Below are 18,113 nucleotides of genomic sequence, written 5' to 3'. Positions count from 1 at the left end.
CACTTTCAACAGCGACTGGTCGGTGTCATACTATCACTCTTCAGTTGTGTTATGCAATATCCAAACTTTTTGTGGAACACATTGTTTAAATTGTACGTAAACCAGCATTGTTCTCGTATGTTTTGCTTGTCTTCTCTGTGAGTTATTCATCCACTGCCTATTGATTTATGATGTCTATACAGTAAACTCTCAGTTATCCGTACTTCTTCTTATGGTTATTTGTAGGTATAACTTTGTGTTAATAATAAAGATACTTACAGTCAAAGCTAAAACTCCTAATTTTTGATAAATATTACCTGTTATGGGAAGGAATTGTATATTTTTAACAGGTTTTCCAGTAGAGATATATACCTGTGAAGTACGCACTTTTTTCACTGTTCTGAATTTTTAATAATTTCTATAAAAAAAGGAGGACATCTCTAAGGGTTGAAACTTAGTGAATGAGCACTTCTATATCAGATCTCTTTTTCAAGAAAAGCTCACCTTCCTGACAATTTGCCTTCTTGCAAAATTCGTCTGCTCTATTCAGAGAACGTTACGGAACTTTTAACGTCAATGACCTCCTTTTTCAAACCTGCTTTTCACCCTGCTATACTTTACGGACGATAATGGCTAATACATAATCTTGCGGCTTACAATTTGTTGACCATTTTGGTTTTTGTTGTATATCGATAGAACAACTAGAGCTGAGATACTTCAGATTTGGTAACATCTTACAACGCCACCAAATGGCTAATCTTTAAAAACAAATATGGTTGCCACTCGAAACCTAACGTCAGTTGTTTTGAACTAACAACATGGTAAGATAACTGCACATCAAAAGTCAGATTTTTTAAACATTGTCAAGTAACGATTTATTCCTTTCCTGGATCACTTGACATGGATTTACCCTGTATCATTTGAATATCCATCAGATTGTTTTTGCGTGATGCACGCATATCCTCACTTGTCATCCTGCCAAAATAAATGCACATAAGGAAATATTCGCAGATTTAACTGTGTGCCAGAAATGACCCAAATCGAAAATTCCTACATTCTAGGCTGCTATGTTCTTAAAATTTACTATTCCGTTTTCCTAACAGATTTTTTTTTTATACAAAACTACGTATGCTATTCTATATATAAATATAACCCATATATTATTTCTTTTTTTAATTTCTCAAATACGTTGAGATTCTTTCATTCATTTAATATTTTCAGAATTTCCCGAGTTTTAGAATATTTTAGTATTATTAAATGCTGATATATGATATTTTAGTATGGGAAAACATCTAATTTGCCAATAAAAGTCCAAATTTTCGTTCACAAAAATATGATACAGCTTGGTTGTACCAATAATATACCAAGAAAAAGATCAAAAACTCAGGTTTGTTTGAAATATCTTTTTTAAACGAATCACTACTTTAATTTTTAGTTAGGTCTATTCGAGCAAACCCTGCTTGGTGGTGAAAAGGAATGTTCAATCCTATTCAACTAAAATAAACACAAAAAACACTATATTGAAATATGGACTACAATAAAGCCGTAGGCTTTTAACTAAATTCCAGGGTAAGAAAAGCATTAGCCTGTTATTTTTCTCACGAAAAAACCAAGAAAATAGTGGATAGTAGTACATAGTGCTCTTGACACTCATAAAAATTAAGATCAGTCTTCGTACTTACAATCATGATGTGTAACAAAACTTACCTCGAAAGGAGTTGGAGTTTCAACCTGACAGTCTTTATCCCAAAGATCATCTTGAGATGTCGGATACTGATCTTCGTTCATCGTGCCCTCTACAGCAGCATCTTTCTTAATAATCCCTTTAACTGATATTCTGCTTCCAAGGTTAACTCTTTGAATTCACTCAATGCTCCAGCTGCAGAGAGACAACCTTTCCAAACTTCCCAGACCATCCTCATTTACGACCTGAAATAATATACAGAAAGTGCACATTATCTTTACCTGAAATATTTGTTTTTCTGGCCTAGTTATACAGTATGGTATCTTACACGGAACATCCATAAAGTGTTGCACGCCGATTTCAACGAAATTTTGCAGGTAGATACTAGACACAAAATAAAATGACCCGTATTTTTTCGTTTCTGCGGAAGAACGGTTTGAAGGGGCCTAAGACCCTCCCGAAGTCTTCAAAAAAGCTTGAAATCTCCAAAAGAACATGATCAATTTGCAGAAAAAGGCGTATACTCATACTAGATAGAAAATTAAGGAATACGTTTTTCTTTCTTTTGTGTGAGGAAATGGTTGCAGGAGGAGGAACGGCCTCTATTCAAATATCTCCAGAAATAATGACAAAGGCCAAAATCGAAAAAAGGCACAAGCGATTCCAAGGAAACTACGCATGCTGTGTGTTGGTGATACTGGTCCCTTGGTACTGATAAACTAGTGATACTGGTTTAGTGTATGGGTTACGAAATATCCATAGTTTACTATATAAAAACAATGAACATGAGTAACATGTAATGTACGAGTTAGAAAGGGTGGAAGTTAACCATTGTGAATGTGTCTGTGAAATAGTTGCCAAATGGAGTATTTGTCATTCAAGTTCATAGCTTGGTATCTAAGAATATGTGGTCACAAGAAATATTTGTCGTATACTGCATCAACATACTTCTCAAGCACTGCAACTGTCCAAAGTGGCTATGTGGTATCTCCCATATGTACGTTTCCTCGAACAAAGTATGTTAATGTGACAAAATTAATTTATTTTAGAAGTTCCACAAAACTGCAGAGATTTAGTATATTGCCCAGCGTTCCCCAGCAGAGTTATTGAAATGGCCTGAAAGAATAATCCATGATAATTGTTTTTCGGGAGTTTAGGTGCGAATTCGTAAAATACATGTTTCTTTGTGATTGTGTGTGGTGACAGGACACCGAGGTTAATAATTCCTACTATTTTACGTGGATGACGTCTATAGTTCATTATGAAGCTGAGACGCATTCAGTTCTATGAGAAAATGAGCGAAATGAAAGGACATTGTAAAAGAGAGCAAACACTGCATGTCCAGACATGAGTTTTGACGCAATTCGACCTTGGTGATCACCGAGCCCACGTTAGTGAAGACATTCGACGAACTGTTTCCAGGTTTTGCAGTCAAGTATGATAACAACTGTATAACAGTGGCAGAAATCATGACATCTGGAGACATATACAGAATGGCTTGATGGAGAACAATCCAGAGACGGATGAAACGTTGATCAAATCCTGGTGGTCGTCCATTGAAGGATTTCAGATAATCTATTGACAGAACCAAACGGAGGAAAACGGAAGACTTACGCACATCTGCGAGTACATCGAAACTGACCTTTACTGCCAAATGAGACTTCCTTTATCAGGACAAGAAGATGCAGCAAAAGTACTTCGTGAGGTGACAGAAACAACTCCGACTAGAGCTCGTAAGATGAGACAAGCGTTTATGAGCGCATAGCACTAGAGCATTTCAGCCAAACCATACACCAAAGAAGAGGCGTTTGCATTGTTTCTCGATGTTAAGTTAGCCAAGAGCCAATACAACTGTCTATGTATTGGTGCCAAAACATGCAACTGTTCTTAAAATTTAATTGGGATTATGATGGAAGTACAGGTCACAGTGTATACAAGCAGAACTTTCAGCAGGACATGACATTATGTTTTGAGGAAGACCTCCTGTTTACGTCTTTCGTGCAATTCGGCTACTTGTAGGTGAGGAAATTATAATGTACCAGAATCCTCGAACGTGATCAACGAGATACTCCCTATATGATTTCGGTTTTGCAAGGAAACGAAAGATGTGATAATACATGAATCCAGTGCATCGAACAGCAAATTCAAGATCTTGACCCATCAACTGTGAACGTCAGTAGAACCCAATTTACTATGCATTACGAGCTCATTCTTACTATGATCAGTAAAAAGTGAGTAATGCACTCATGAACAACAAAGTGTCATATTTGAAAGCATCTCCCAAAGAAATGAACGATTTATAGAGAGTTTCTATGAAAGACGTAGACGAATCCACATTTCGCCTTGGATTGTCAGTGTTACATGCGTATATGCGATTTTATTTAGTGCCTCCTCCATATTGCATATAGACTCGATTTCAAGACATGGTAAGTTCGGAAGGAGCACAAGGAACTACTGGAATCACAAAAATATGGGATTCAGATGCAGTTTAGATTACAAAAAAAAAAGTCTTAATGTTGATAGACTCAAAGTAGGAGGTAGTGGAACAAGCAATGATGGGAACACTGATAGAGATTTTTTGCAAACCCACACCAATCTTTGAAAATAACGGAGATTTCTGAATAAGTGATTACACGTTTTTCGGTGATACGATCTGTAATGAACACTGGACTTGATGTTGATCCCAAGGTTTTTGACGCTTATGCACTGGAGACAGACAAACTCTTTGTTCATCTACTATGCATATACAGGTATAGTGTGGATGTGTAAGTAGAGAAGTATTAATAATTATAAAAAAAAAAAAAGTTTACAAAATACAACCTACCCGAAAGAGAAATGTGTTCTGAGAAGCAAAAATCTCTACTTAAATTCCTCTCACTTTTATTAGTAAGCTGAAATCCCTGACTTTTCCAGGATCTTCAGGTCGTCCAGATGGGTGGAAGCTCTGCAGTAGAATGAACTAAGAAAGAGAAGCAACAATCTGTAAATTTGCTTCTAATACAAACTGGTACCGCAGACATGTTCCAAGCAAGCATGTCAATTGCAATAGGATGCTTGCTTCGTCAGGGTTACACAAAGTGTGTCACAATCTGATTTATTTTCTTGTTTAATGCTGTGCAAACAGAAACTTCCAACAATTTAATTTGTAATCCCACCAAAATGTCCAAGCATCAGCTCCTTTACCTGTTTGAATTTCTTATCATAGGGCATATTTAGGCAATCAAACGGTATAGATTTTCGTAAGATTTTGGACCTATCATCGACAAAAATGTTGTCCCTTTTCCATCTTACAGCAAAACCGTTAACATGCCCTTTGTTGGAAACGTTGACAGTACGACTGTACTTTAACAACATCAACATCAAAAGGTTTTAGTGAAGAGAATGAAGCCACGTCACTTCTTCATTTTTTATGAGTATCTGGAAACCCGAATTCAGATTTAAACTGCACCAATTGTATTTTAAGGGGCGAAATCAATTCAGATGCCATGTTAGTTACGAATTAAGGAAATGATAGAAAAAACTACAGCTCAATTTTGCAGTAATTTATAGTACTTAACAGAATTCAATAATTCAAGTTGCGGAATACACAAATCATCTACAACTTTAACTAACACATTATTTATTGTCCTTTATTGCACGAGTCTCTTTGCTCGAAGTTCATTCAGAATTGGTTCTCCTAAATCAACGAATATAGAAAGAAACTCTCTTAGTTAAAATAAATAAATCGCGCAATCACAAAAACACATCCGGGATATTATTTTATTCATTTTACTGTTTCCTGATCCTAATCTGGGTAAATGTTTAGCAGAAGAGGTCCAGAAGTACGTAAAAAAATACAAAATTTATGGGGGTATTGGAAGATGCAAGTACTTAGACCTAATATAACCTAACCAAGTCTAACCTAAGCTAAACTAACCTGGTCTAACCTAATATTAATAGAAATAAGCGAAATTCTATTATTTTTGGAAAATTATGCTGGGCCCTTACAATAATATTATCTAACATAAACTAACGTAACCTAACTGAAACTAACCTAATCTAATCTAAAGTTTACTACCCTAACTAACCTTAACTACCCTAAACTAACCTAATATGAACAGAAACTACCGAAATTGTAAAATTTTTTTTAGAGAAAAAAAAAAATAGCTGGACATTGGTCTTCTGCTAAACATAGTCCCTAATCTGTACCACCATCAGAAATATGAGTTGAAAATGCAATGGATAGTGTTAAATTCGTTAACGTACAAATAACTAAATCGCTAATTTTATTTGTAAATAGTTGTTAATTTTGGTAAATTGGTATGGCCCCTTATGAGTGTGCACCATATTATATTTGGTTGAGTTTATACATTTCTTCGTTATGAATATTTGCAGACAATTACTCTGGTTATTTGTTCATGTTACTTGTTACGTTTTCAATGTTTATTACCCTGCAATAATGAAATCCTTGTTTATTTTATTGGAAACTATTAAAAAAAAGAAAAAAACTCCTGAATGTTCACGTTTTAGACATTCACTTTTTCTAGATATATTGGGTAATTTTTTAGAAGTGGAAGGCCAAAATTAGTGAAAAACAAGATAATTTACAGGAGAAATGAGTTGATAGTGTTGAGAAAATATCGTACACATTTTTTACAGCAGTAGGTAAAGGCAAGTAGAAGTGATTGCCCATTTTATGTTGAGAACAGAACCAAACGAACCCCTGCGGGGCTTGTAACCCGTTCCTACTCCTCCTCCTAGTCCTACTACTACTACTACCTATACTATGGATCCTAATTTAACGTATGAAACCATAAAACGACTGAATCGGAATAGAATATCGCAAATAAGTAGGTGAAAAAGCTGGCTCCCCAAAGGTAAATAGCCATATATTGTAAGTTGCATTAGGAACGATACATCAAATCTTGTTCGAAGTATATAAATTATTGTTCTGCGACCCATATAAATAGCAGACCTTGTGTTTTATGTATTTTGTATGCAGTTTGGAGTTATTTCTACATTTCTACTTGAGAAAATAGACTATATATGCATTATTAACTATCCACATCTTGGGAATCCGATTGATGTATTTCGTTAATGTTACAGCAGAAACTATTTGAAGTAATTGCTGTACTTCGTAAGTTTTATGTTAAACCAACTCAAATCGGTTCTGTAACAATCTCAAATGAGGCCCAACTATTGATAACGTTGTTGATAACGTTTATGAGGTATTTTTTTTAACCTGATTACCATCTATATATGTAGTTAAAGTGACATCATAATACATAAACTGCTTAGTGGCCAATTTTAGACTAGCCAATTTGCAGGTTAAGTTCAAGTAGGTACATCAAATTTCGCAAAATTTACAGATAAAATTGAACATTCTGTATAGACAGATATACTTATTAAGAACACACTTCGACAGGGGACTATTTAAGTAGTAATTAATACACCTATTTTCGGTTAAATATAAATACAGTTCCATTTCGTGTTCATATTAGAACGGGGTATGTTTAGTACAAGGGGTCCAGAAGCACGTAAAAAACGCAAAATTTACAGGAGAAATGAGTGATGCAAGTACTTAGACGTAACATAACGTGACCAAATTTAACCTAACCTAACATAAACTAACGTAAGCTAACCTGAACTAACCTACACTAACGTAATATTAGTAGAAATAGGCGAAATTCTATCATTTTTTGGAAAATTATGCGGGACTCCTACACTAATATAACATAAACTAAACTAACCTAACGTAACCTAAACTAGCCTAATCTAACTTAAACTAACCAACCCTACCGCAAACTAACCGAATGTGAACAGAAATTACCAAAATTGTAACATTTTTTAGAGAAAAGAGCTGGACCCCTTCTGCTAAACATAGGCCATTAGAACTACTAAATGAACTCGCATCTCTCCGAAAATTCTCACAATAATACTTGTTACTTCAACCTTCCAGCACTACGCTAACCTACACTACTCCACAACCCGTAAAGATAAAACTGTCCGAGAGATAACGCATCTAGTAACCACGAAAAACAATATGTCCTCACTACCTAGATAACGCCTATACCCACCGTCACTGACGCGCTTGCTTAATACGAACGCACCCTACTTGGACCCACCAGTTTCGGTCTACCCCTTAGTTGGACGGATACCATAAATGGTATGTAAAGGCAAACTGTAACACATTGGTTCCTATTTTAGCACTATTTTCACATGTTTCACCGCTGCATTCATAAGCAAACCCCCGCTAAATAATTATAATTTTGTAAGGTCAAGTTTAGACATATCACTCAATATAATTGTCGAAAAGTTGTAATTATTTAACTAACTTTCTCCATATTATCTTCCAAAACATGTAGTTTCACTATACGGATCCATATATTATAAAATGTACAGAAAAAATTGGGCGTCTGTAATTTGCCTATTTTATGTCGAGAACAGAACCCAACCAACCCTTGCAGGGTTTCTATCCCGCCCTAACTACCGTGCAGGTATACGTTTGGCGCACCATTCGAAATAATTGGTGAAAAATTATAATTTTTTCAATACCTGTAATTTTATTTTTAATTTCTCTTAAAAGATTTGCGCTGGGTGACATAAAAATATCTCTCTTGGCATAGATAAAATTCAAGGGGGCCACCGGAAGTAAGTCCTAAAAAATTCAATATCTTTCGATTTGCGTAGAAATATAGCTGTTGGATGTATCGCTTAAAAAGTACATCAGAATCAAAAACCAACATGTGCTAGGTGTCCACCAAAAACACGAACTGCATTCAACCGAATCAGGGCAGGGAAAAACTGACCGGCCAGCGCGGAGACACGGGGGGGGGGCGTGTCCGAAGGGAGCAGGCGCGTCAGAAATGGTGGGTATATAGTAAGCGACAACAGTGAAGAAATGGGTTTTGGCAGACACGAACTTCAATAGCAGTTCTCATTCTTTCATACTGGTAACGCTCCAATTCTAAATATAAAATACAGCTACTGTATGCTGATCAGTAATACACCGCCGGTAGAAAATAACATCTAATAGAATCATGTTTCATATGTACTCGGTAATATTATCCATCGTAAAGTATCTGTAAAGAGTTTAAACTAGTAACCCTATACTTGTACACCTAAAACACAGCTGTATTACTTTCTATAAAATTCTGTGAGCTGCAGAAATGTTTCCTTATAAATATGTTTTTTCATACAAAGTATTCATTTTTACCTTTAAATCTTACAAAATGTGGTGCGCCAAACGTAAACCAGCACCCTAGTACTACTACTTACACTATGGATGCGTACAGTAAAACTGTACAAAATAAAATACCGTTTTGTATACTGGGCAGAAAATAATATACAATAGTCCGTTTTCTCTTACACTTCACAATTTTAATCCGTTGTAATGCACTAAACCACAGATGGAGTCCCGAAATACAAAATTTACGGAAATAAAAATTGTGAGACGAAATGTCAGTATAAAATATTACAAAAAAGTTATAAACGCCATTAGTGTACAGTGAACACTTCACTACACAGCTGTTGCAGCTAATTCGAAGAAGAAGTGTTGCCACCGTCTTGAATAAGAGCTATCGGCAATTTACAGAGGTTACAACAGAAAAGTAAGATAGGTCAAATAGGGTAGAGTCTAACCTCTTTGAAACTTAAGAGAAAAGCGGATGACAAGAGAGAGCGCTTTGAACTATAGCGGAACATGCTATTTTTAGAGAGGTAAAAGAGAAAAAATTTGAGAAGTGAAACCGGTGCCGTGAAAAAAATGGAATCCAAGTCGAAAGGTCCCGAACCATAAGTTGCACACAAGAGAGAGTAGAACTGGGAACGATCGCAGGGTGAAAAATTAAGGAGAGAAATGAAGTAAAATTCTAAACTATGTGAGTAATCTTCACTTCACTTCATGGGAAGGATGAAATCCCCCTTGTATGTTCTTGGCACTAAAGCCTTTGAACAAGGTTTGTAATAAATGTAGCCAGGTAAAGACATAAATTAGTACAAAGGTAAAAAGTAAAAGGATTAAGGATAATAATTAATGACAAAGTAGGTGATTATAGTAAAACGGTAATAAGTATCACAATCGGGAAGATAGAGTTAAAATCGGGAAAAGTAAAAGGTCAAAGTCGGGAAAGGAGTTCAGACAGTGAAAGAGGGCTGAAAGCCAAGTTCAACAGGGCAAAAAGTTAGAGGAAAGTGGGAAGTGTAAAATGAAAAAAGAACAAAGAGTAAAAAAAGAAGGGGATGTATGTACGTGTAAATGTAAAAGAAAATGTAAGTGTAGTGTAGGCGTATAGGAAATCCCACTCCATCTCTTCCTCACAGAGCACCACAACACACGAGGTAATCGCCGTAACGACCACTGTCGAATTCCCGTGAGTACTCTTGTCTTGTCTTCTTCACTATAGTCTTGTCATGTCTTGTCGTAGACCATTACCGGTCAAATAGGTAGGTTCACCAGCTCGCTATTCATGTGTTTTACGAATGCAAAATAGTCAAATGGGTACCTCACACGGAGGATTTATGATTCAGAAACAAAATTGAATAAAATACAGGACAATTGGGAAGAAAGGATACAATCGGGAAAAAGGCCAAAGTCAGGAGAAGGTCAAAATCGGGAAAGTCTGCAGTCTGTCATCCGCAATCCGTCGTGAGAAAGGTTGCGAACCAAAAACTACCAACACAGGATGTCAACCTCCCAGTTGAGCTGGCCCTGAGGACTTCTGTGATTGAAATTTGTTGTAACAGACCGACTACCGGCTGTTTACATTGGGTCCGTATTGTAATGTTTACCGGTGGAAGTTGAAGTTGGTTCCCGCATAGTATTACTGTGCCCAGTTTTGTTACGTGTAAGTTTACACTAATTTAATGTTAATTCGTTTTGTATTGTTAGTACAGCGGTGGACACTTCTAAATGGTATACCTTAGCCGTAAATCTCCATATGGCTGTACCATTTAGAAGTGTCCACCGCTGTACAAGGGATGGCACAAAAGAATACATGCACTCAATCTTGATATGAGATACGCACGTAAACACATCCGGAAATCTTTTTTTTTTATCTAGTTCTTACCGATTCACTTCAAACCATGTAAAAATGTTGATAATTACAGTCCATACAGTATTCTTAGAACAATTAATATAAGTAAAACTAAATACTACTAAATTTTAGCTTAAAAGTTTACCGAATATCTGATGTAGTTGTGTTGTTATATTTCATTCATTTGTTAATTACCTTGGCGTTCATTTGTTACATTATATTACTGCTGATATGGCGATCCCTCTGGTTATTGCCGCAAGAGGGCGTTCGAATCGCCATACGTGAAACTAACAGTTTCAAACATGGCGGTTCGGCAGTGATAGTAAGTCTTCCGTTGTCATGACAAAAATTAAACAGGTGCCTGAAGAAAGTAAACTACTCTTTATAATTTATTAAATAGGATTTTCGGTAAGTTAGATATTAAAATAGATATAGAGATTCATGATTTTTACGGTTAGGTTCTTGTATCGATATGTATTTATGGTAAAATTGTGCGAATTATAATCAAAGATATAATAGTAGAAACCGCGTTTATCGAGGCCTGGCTACGAGTGTATGATGACGCAGTGAATCGATAGATTTCACTGTAGAAGAACGATGGCTTAGGATTAGCTCCTCCAAAATTTAGAAATCTAGCAACTAAACGTGCAATTCGGCCTCCAACCTAGTTAAAAATTATATTTTAGAGTAACCTGATATGTTATTTGGAAGAAAATAGATATTGAGGAGCTTAACCGAAGTAAAATCTAGTAAAACCTCTTTCGGCTACAAGCCATCGGATGTCATCTCCGCCATTACTAGACATATACAGTAATGGAGTGGGAGATATAATTTATTGAAGTTGATTACGGCGGCGTACCGGAAAGACATTCTACGTTTGTGGAGTGTAGAGCCAGTATACCGGAGGAGTCATCTCTCGATTTTTAAACAAGCAAGTAGATGAAACCTACTTTGCGAAGTTGGAGTTTGCAGCTTAACCTGCGGACTATTCTGAGAGACCTGCGGATAATTGGGTAACAACCATTTTCTTATTTTTCTATAAACAGTATAGCAGTTCAACAAATGGCATCTTTGAGAAGTAGTATGGGTAACTAAATTAAAGGGCGTTACGCGTCTCTGAACTTATCAATCGTCATCGTCCACTCATATACAAGCATGTATAATTGAATTACTAAATCTTATGTGTCTCTACGTAAATTTGAAAATGTGTATGTTGATATTAGGGTAATATTTTACTTTGTACGCACCTTTCGATGGCAATGTACCTTGAAAATTTTGAATATTTAGGTTAGATAGGTTATGTTAAACACATTACTGAATTATGTCTCGTGATGATGCCTTATTTTGTGAAATATTTGCTGTAGGTTAGGTTAGGTCTAATTTGTAAATGTGTGATCCATAGTATCTATGTAGGTTAGGTTAGGAGATTCTCTTTCATCCGTGTTTCTAAATTTAATACGTGCCTTTTACATATTGCAATGTGATATATGCTATTTTGTTGGGAAACCTTTACTATGAATGCACATACGAATATTCCGTATCTAAGAATTTAAGTGCTTCGTAATTTATTTCATTTGATTTAATATTGCTTCGCGATATATGTCCATTGTAAATATTATGATGAAATTTCTTTGAGAGTGCTCTAATATATTAATGTGTCCTTTTAGTCGTATTGGTAATACATGCGTGTAGGTTAGATAAAATTTTCATTTCTTATGTGTAGAACCGGTAACAATTGTGATTGATCGTGCTTTGCTATATTTTGTCGTGTGTCCCTTTGATATTAATTTGTAATGTATTTTGTATACGTGCTTGCCATATTTTGTCGTGTGCATATTCAATACGTGTAATGTCGGTAAAATTGTACTTTGAACGTGTCTATTATTATTATTTTGTCGTATGCCCTTTTATAGTATCTCTAAATGCATTAGTAGTTTAAAATTTTCTTTCGTATGTATCATCACATTGCGTTGCACCATATATTTAGCTTTGTAGGTTAGGGAAAATTGAACATAACATGTCCTCCGATGTTGATATCGTATCTTGATGAGTGCGAATAATCGGTCTGTGCCGATGCGGGAGAACTTTACTCTGGACATACCTCCGGAGTTCGATATTACTATTTATAAAATACTATTTCGTGCTAAGTTTATTTATTTTCAGTTTAGGTAGATATTTACTTTGAACGTGCCATAATTACCGTGCAAAATTAAATGTTCGTGCCTACTTATATATTTGCCTCATCGGAAACCAATAGTGTTAGAATGTTTTCTTTCAACTTGCCACTCTTAAGTGGAATATGATTTTTTTTTATGCGTAACCATCCCTCTGTAAGTTTAATGAGTTGTGGACAAAGATAATAAGTTAGAATGATAATAATTCTGAAAAGGCGTTCCAATAGTTGGACCCTGTCGAGTAGATGTAGATTTTTTTCTTTCGTTCTCGCTAGACATTTGTAAATATATCATTTCCATTAATAGTAGTGCTTTCATAGTAAATGTATTATGCGAATGACGCATAGGCTAACGTAAAGTAATACATGATGCTACTCATATTTTTTTTTATTGAAAATGGAAAGTAGCGATGATACTGCCTATGTCTGCATAATTTGCATGTTGTTTGATGAATGACAGGGACATTATAAGAAATGAACGCCCAATAAAGAATTTGCTATGTAAATACATAAGTAGAAGGGATGGATCGTCAATTCTTTGAGTGATAATGAGTTCTATATGTACTAATGAAATATGTTGGAGAATCATGTTTGAGAACCTAGATATGATAAAGCACTATAGTAACATCATTTCATAAAAATGTTGAAAAAGTATCTTAGAGATACCACGATGGAGGCAAATGTTTAATAATATTTTTTTTAATCTGGTATATTGTAATTAACGAATGGCACGAATAAACTAATCACCAAAAATTTAACTCTATGATTTCGAATGCAATCTATAAACTTGAACTTATACAGTTCCAATTGCTCATATTTTTTTTAGTAATATATTAAATAAGCTGAACAATGTCGACTCTTATTCTTGGTTGGACACAAAGCAAGAATTTGGAAATCTTCTGATAATAGTAGCAACTTCATTTGTTGTTAGTAACTTCATTTTTTTTTCTTTTCTAAAGATAACGCAACCTGAACATTAAGTCTAATATAATCTTGATCTTTTTTCCCCAATACCCTGAGATGGTATTGTTATAATTGGCTACACCAGCCAGGATTCTATTTACTTTAGCGTTAAAACATAATGACTCAAAAAAAAAAAGAGTTGTAATATTGTGTGTAATCGCCCTAAGAGAAAAAATTCGCAATAACTTCCAATCAGTATTTTATAGCGCAACGGAAAATAATTTTTAAAAAATCCAAACTGAGAATTTTGAGATAACTGAAAGAATGAATTTTACTTCAGAATTAGGTTGTTTCATTTTCGGGTTGTGGTCAGAATGGCTTCTGGTTCTTTCACAGCTGTAATCTTCATTTTAGAATTGAGAACATTTTCATGTACAGCTCTATGTATTTTCAGTATACCATAGACTTTGTAAAAATTACTGTATTCTCGACTAGTTAAGACTAGAGTTGGATTTCCCATTTCTGCTTTGAAAGAAAATATTCAGTTCACAGCTTGAACATTTTATTTAATAATAGCTCAAAATTTTATACAAACTTTACTGAAGAAAGTATAAATAAAAAATGAAAATTTTTGGTAGCATGGCATTCTCCTTGGAATCAGATATAGCGAGATTTTACAGTTTAATTTCTCTTAAGTTTAACCAATCATTGATAACATTAAATTCTATTTACATCATGTCAACTTTTAAATGTTTCTTAACTCACTGTATTTTATATATATATATATATATAAATTAAAAATATGAAACAGGCTTGTTGTGCAACATTAAAATCTTCCCATTACATTAATATATTTTATTTTGTGGTAGACTAGATCTTTCATTTATCTTTTTATCTTTCTTCTTTTGATAGGTGTCAGGTTACATGGTTACGACCGGCTGGAGTGTTTACGCATCCTTTTCAAACTCACACATGTAGCACGGTTCTCTCATTTATACCATGTTCATCTTTCCTTTCTCCTGGGCCCAAAGGGCAAGGGATTGCTGGACCCCTACCAGGCGCCTCCCCAGGTGGTGGATAGGGTAATGTCTACTACATATAGCAGGCACCGGAGTCAACCGGGGTGAACCAAAACCAGCACTGCTGCCTTGCAGTTCGTGGAAGGACCCATAAAGGCTAAGGGAAGACAACCCTGACAAAAAGTTACTCGGTCCTCCAGGTTGGGGGTTGGGCGTGAGGCTAACAACCTCACACCAGAAAAAGCAACCGTTCAGAAACCCGAAAGTGTGCCTCAGAAGGATGGGACAATAGGGAATGGATCGGCGAAACGGAATAAGGACATGGTTCTGGCAACCTGGAATGTGAAAAGTATGTGACCAAGCAAGATGCATGAAGTAGCACAGGAAGTACTGAAGTATGGAATACAAGTGGCGGCCTTACAAGAAATAAGATGGCAAGGCACAGGAAAAATAGAGGATAAAGACTTCACAATGTTCTACTGTGGAACGGAGCAAAGAACTGGCCAATACGGAACAGGATTCATCGTTTCAATAGAAGTGAGAGGAAGCATCCTACAATATAAACTAATCAACGCAAGAATCAGTTCACTCAGATTAAAAGGTAAATGGAGAAATGTAACTATTTTAACAGTCCTCGCCCCGACAGAAGAGAAGGAAGACTATGAAAAGGAAAAAAAAATTCTACGACGAGTTAGAAGAAGCTCTGGACAGAACACCTAAGTACGACATACAGATAATCCTGGGAGATTTCAATGCCCATATAGATGAGAACTATAGCATAAAAGGAGTAAGTGGAAAACATATAATACATGAAGAAAGTAACAGCAATGGTGATCTGTTAAGCCAGCTGGCAATCAGACGGAATTTTATAATAAAAAGTACATGCTTCCCACATAAATGTATACATCTAGGAACCTGGAAGAATCCAAGTGGGAACTCAGTCAGCCAAATTGACCATGCACTGATCTGTCAAAGGCACGCATCAGCAATAATAGACGCGAAAAGCTCCAGAGGACAAAACTGTGATTCCGATCACTTTCTATTGAAAGTAAAGCTACGAGAAAAGATAAGAAAAACACATTGGAATGGATTTGGTAGAACAAAGTGGAACACAAAAAAAAACTTGATAAAAAAGAAAATAGACAACGATATAAAAAAAACTATAAAGCAAGAAATAGAAGGATGGACGGAAACGTAAAGAGAAACAATACATACACATTGGGGAAAAATTAAAGAAACTCTGAAGAAATCGGGTAAAGAAATAATAGGGAAAGAGATACAGACTATAAAGAGAAACAGATGGTTCGATGAAGAGTGCGATAAAAGAGAAAAATGAGGCAAGGATGAATTTGCTACAAAAGGAAACGTTGATAAGTATAAAGAGAAGAGAAGAATATCCAACAACACATACAGGAAAAAGAAGGAGGAGATGATTATGGAGGAGATAATGGAGATAAATAATCTGAGCGAACAAAAGAACGCGAAGTAAAATGTACGCAACCATCAAAAAGTAAATAAAGGCTGTGAACCCAAAGAAATTGGCTACAAAGACAAAAATGAAGAAATATTAGGAGATACACACAGCATACTAGAAAGGTGGGCTGAATATTACCAGGAACAATTAGGAAAGAAAGAGACGCAAGAGCTGGAACTCACAACCACTATAAACATAGGGAAGAATACAAGGGACGTCACAGAAAAGCAGCCAACATATGAAGAAGTGGAAAAATCTTAAACCAAATGAAGAACAATAAGGCCCAGGCGAAGATGAGATAACAATAGAATTGATAAAGATTGCAGGCGTTACAATGAAGAGGGAAATTCATGAACCCCTTAAGCGCATCTGGAAAGAAGAACGAATGCCTAAGGATTGGTAAGGAGGAATTATGTGCCCAATACACAAGAAAGGAGACGGCACAGAATGCAGCAATACAGGCCAATAATGTTACTGAGCACGGTGTACAAAATATTAATGAACATTATTAACAAAAGAATGAAAAAGTACACAGAAACAATAATCGGAGAATACCAGTGTGGATTTAGACCTGGAAGAGGCACAACTGATCAACTATTCGTTTTACAGCAAATTATAGAAAAAACATTACGAATACGGACTTGACCTTATAATTCTATTTGTTGACTATCGCACAGCCTTTGACAGTGTAAATAGAAACCAAATCATTAAGGTGATGCAGCAAATGGGCATTCCCAATAAGCTGATTAATCTAACACAAACAAGCGCTAAAGTAAGAATAGGAAATGCTGTAAGTCGAGAATTTCAGTATTACAAAGGAGTCAAGCAAGGAGATGGGCTATCCACCCGCTCTTTATTATAGCACTGCACGCAGCTGTACAGGTAGTAGACAAAATAGGCTCACTTTTCACCAAAAACGCCCAGATATGCGCATACGCGGATGATATTGCAATAGTAGCTAAAACAGAAAAAGATCTGACGGAAACATATCAAAGATTAGGAGAAGAAGCAAATAAACTTGGATTACAAACAAACGTCAACAAAACAAAATATATGATTATCACTAGGAAACCAGAGAAATTTAAGAAGAAAAGCATAGTTATACATGGGAAAGAATTCGGAAGAGTGAGCTCGTTTAGGTATTTAGGTAGACCTATTTCAATCAACAAACAAAAAGGAAGGAACGATAAGAGAAAGGATACACATGAGAAACAAGGCTTACTACGCAAATATGCAACTAATCAGAAGCAAACTCATAAACAGGAAAACCAAGGTAACAGGAAAACCATACCATCTACAAAACATTAATCAGGCCAATCGTAACGTAAGGAGCAGAAATATTTGTCATGAAAAAGGAAGAAGAAGAAGCTCTACGAAGATTCGAAAGAAAAATAATACGCAAGATAAACGGCCCAGTGAAAGAAGACGATATATGGAGAATAAGGAGCAATGAAAGAGTAAACAGTATATTAAAAATGAAGATATTGAAAAGTTTATTAAATCTCAATGAATAAGATAGCTAGGCAACGTACAGAGAATGCCAGAATCGAGAATACAAAGGAAAATAATGAAAAAGCAAATATATTATGTAAGAAGAAAAGAAAAGAAAAATGACAATGTGAATAGACGACGTAACGGAAGACCTAAAACGATTAAAAGTGAAGAGAGGTGGGAGATCGCGAAGGATAGAAAAGCATGGAGGCACATTGTTAGGGAGGCCAAGGCTCACACAGAGCTGTAGCGCCATTTGGCAAGGTATATTTCCTTTCTGCTGACACATGTTTACATAGAACACAGCAAAACACCCTAGAAAGTCATACAAAATATTCCTAATCTAAAATACCTAACATACCCTAACTAAACTAAA

At 35.6% G+C, this 18,113-nt stretch overlaps 1 protein-coding gene across 5 annotated transcripts in view; it reads right to left on the bottom strand.

Annotated features, from left to right (window-relative positions):
• LOC145663089 (uncharacterized) overlaps positions 1 to 9,402 on the bottom strand; it is a 33,039-nt gene extending 23,637 nt beyond the window's left edge. For 2 of the 5 annotated variants that reach the window (XR_014127147.1, XM_081729355.1), the window contains exons 1-2: positions 8,921 to 9,247; positions 1,687 to 1,908 (exon numbers count right to left, since the gene is read on the bottom strand). Coding sequence is in view for 1 of the 5 variants with exons in the window: in XM_081729355.1 (XP_081585481.1) it covers positions 1,687 to 1,767 (81 nt within the window). In the remaining 4 variants the exon portion in view is untranslated. Of the gene's footprint in view, positions 1 to 1,686; positions 1,909 to 8,920; positions 9,248 to 9,283 lie in introns of those variants that run through there. The other 3 variants (XR_014127150.1, XR_014127149.1, XR_014127148.1) reach the window with 3 other exon arrangements.
• Between the last annotated feature and the right edge of the window lie 8,711 nt (positions 9,403 to 18,113).

Source organism: Thermobia domestica, chromosome 10 (genome assembly GCF_964235325.1).
Source record: "Thermobia domestica chromosome 10, izTheDome1.hap1.1, whole genome shotgun sequence".
NCBI classification, from domain to species: domain Eukaryota; kingdom Metazoa; phylum Arthropoda; class Insecta; order Zygentoma; family Lepismatidae; genus Thermobia; species Thermobia domestica.
Note: the sequence above shows the minus strand (reverse complement) of the source record. Positions and strands in the feature narration are given on the sequence as shown.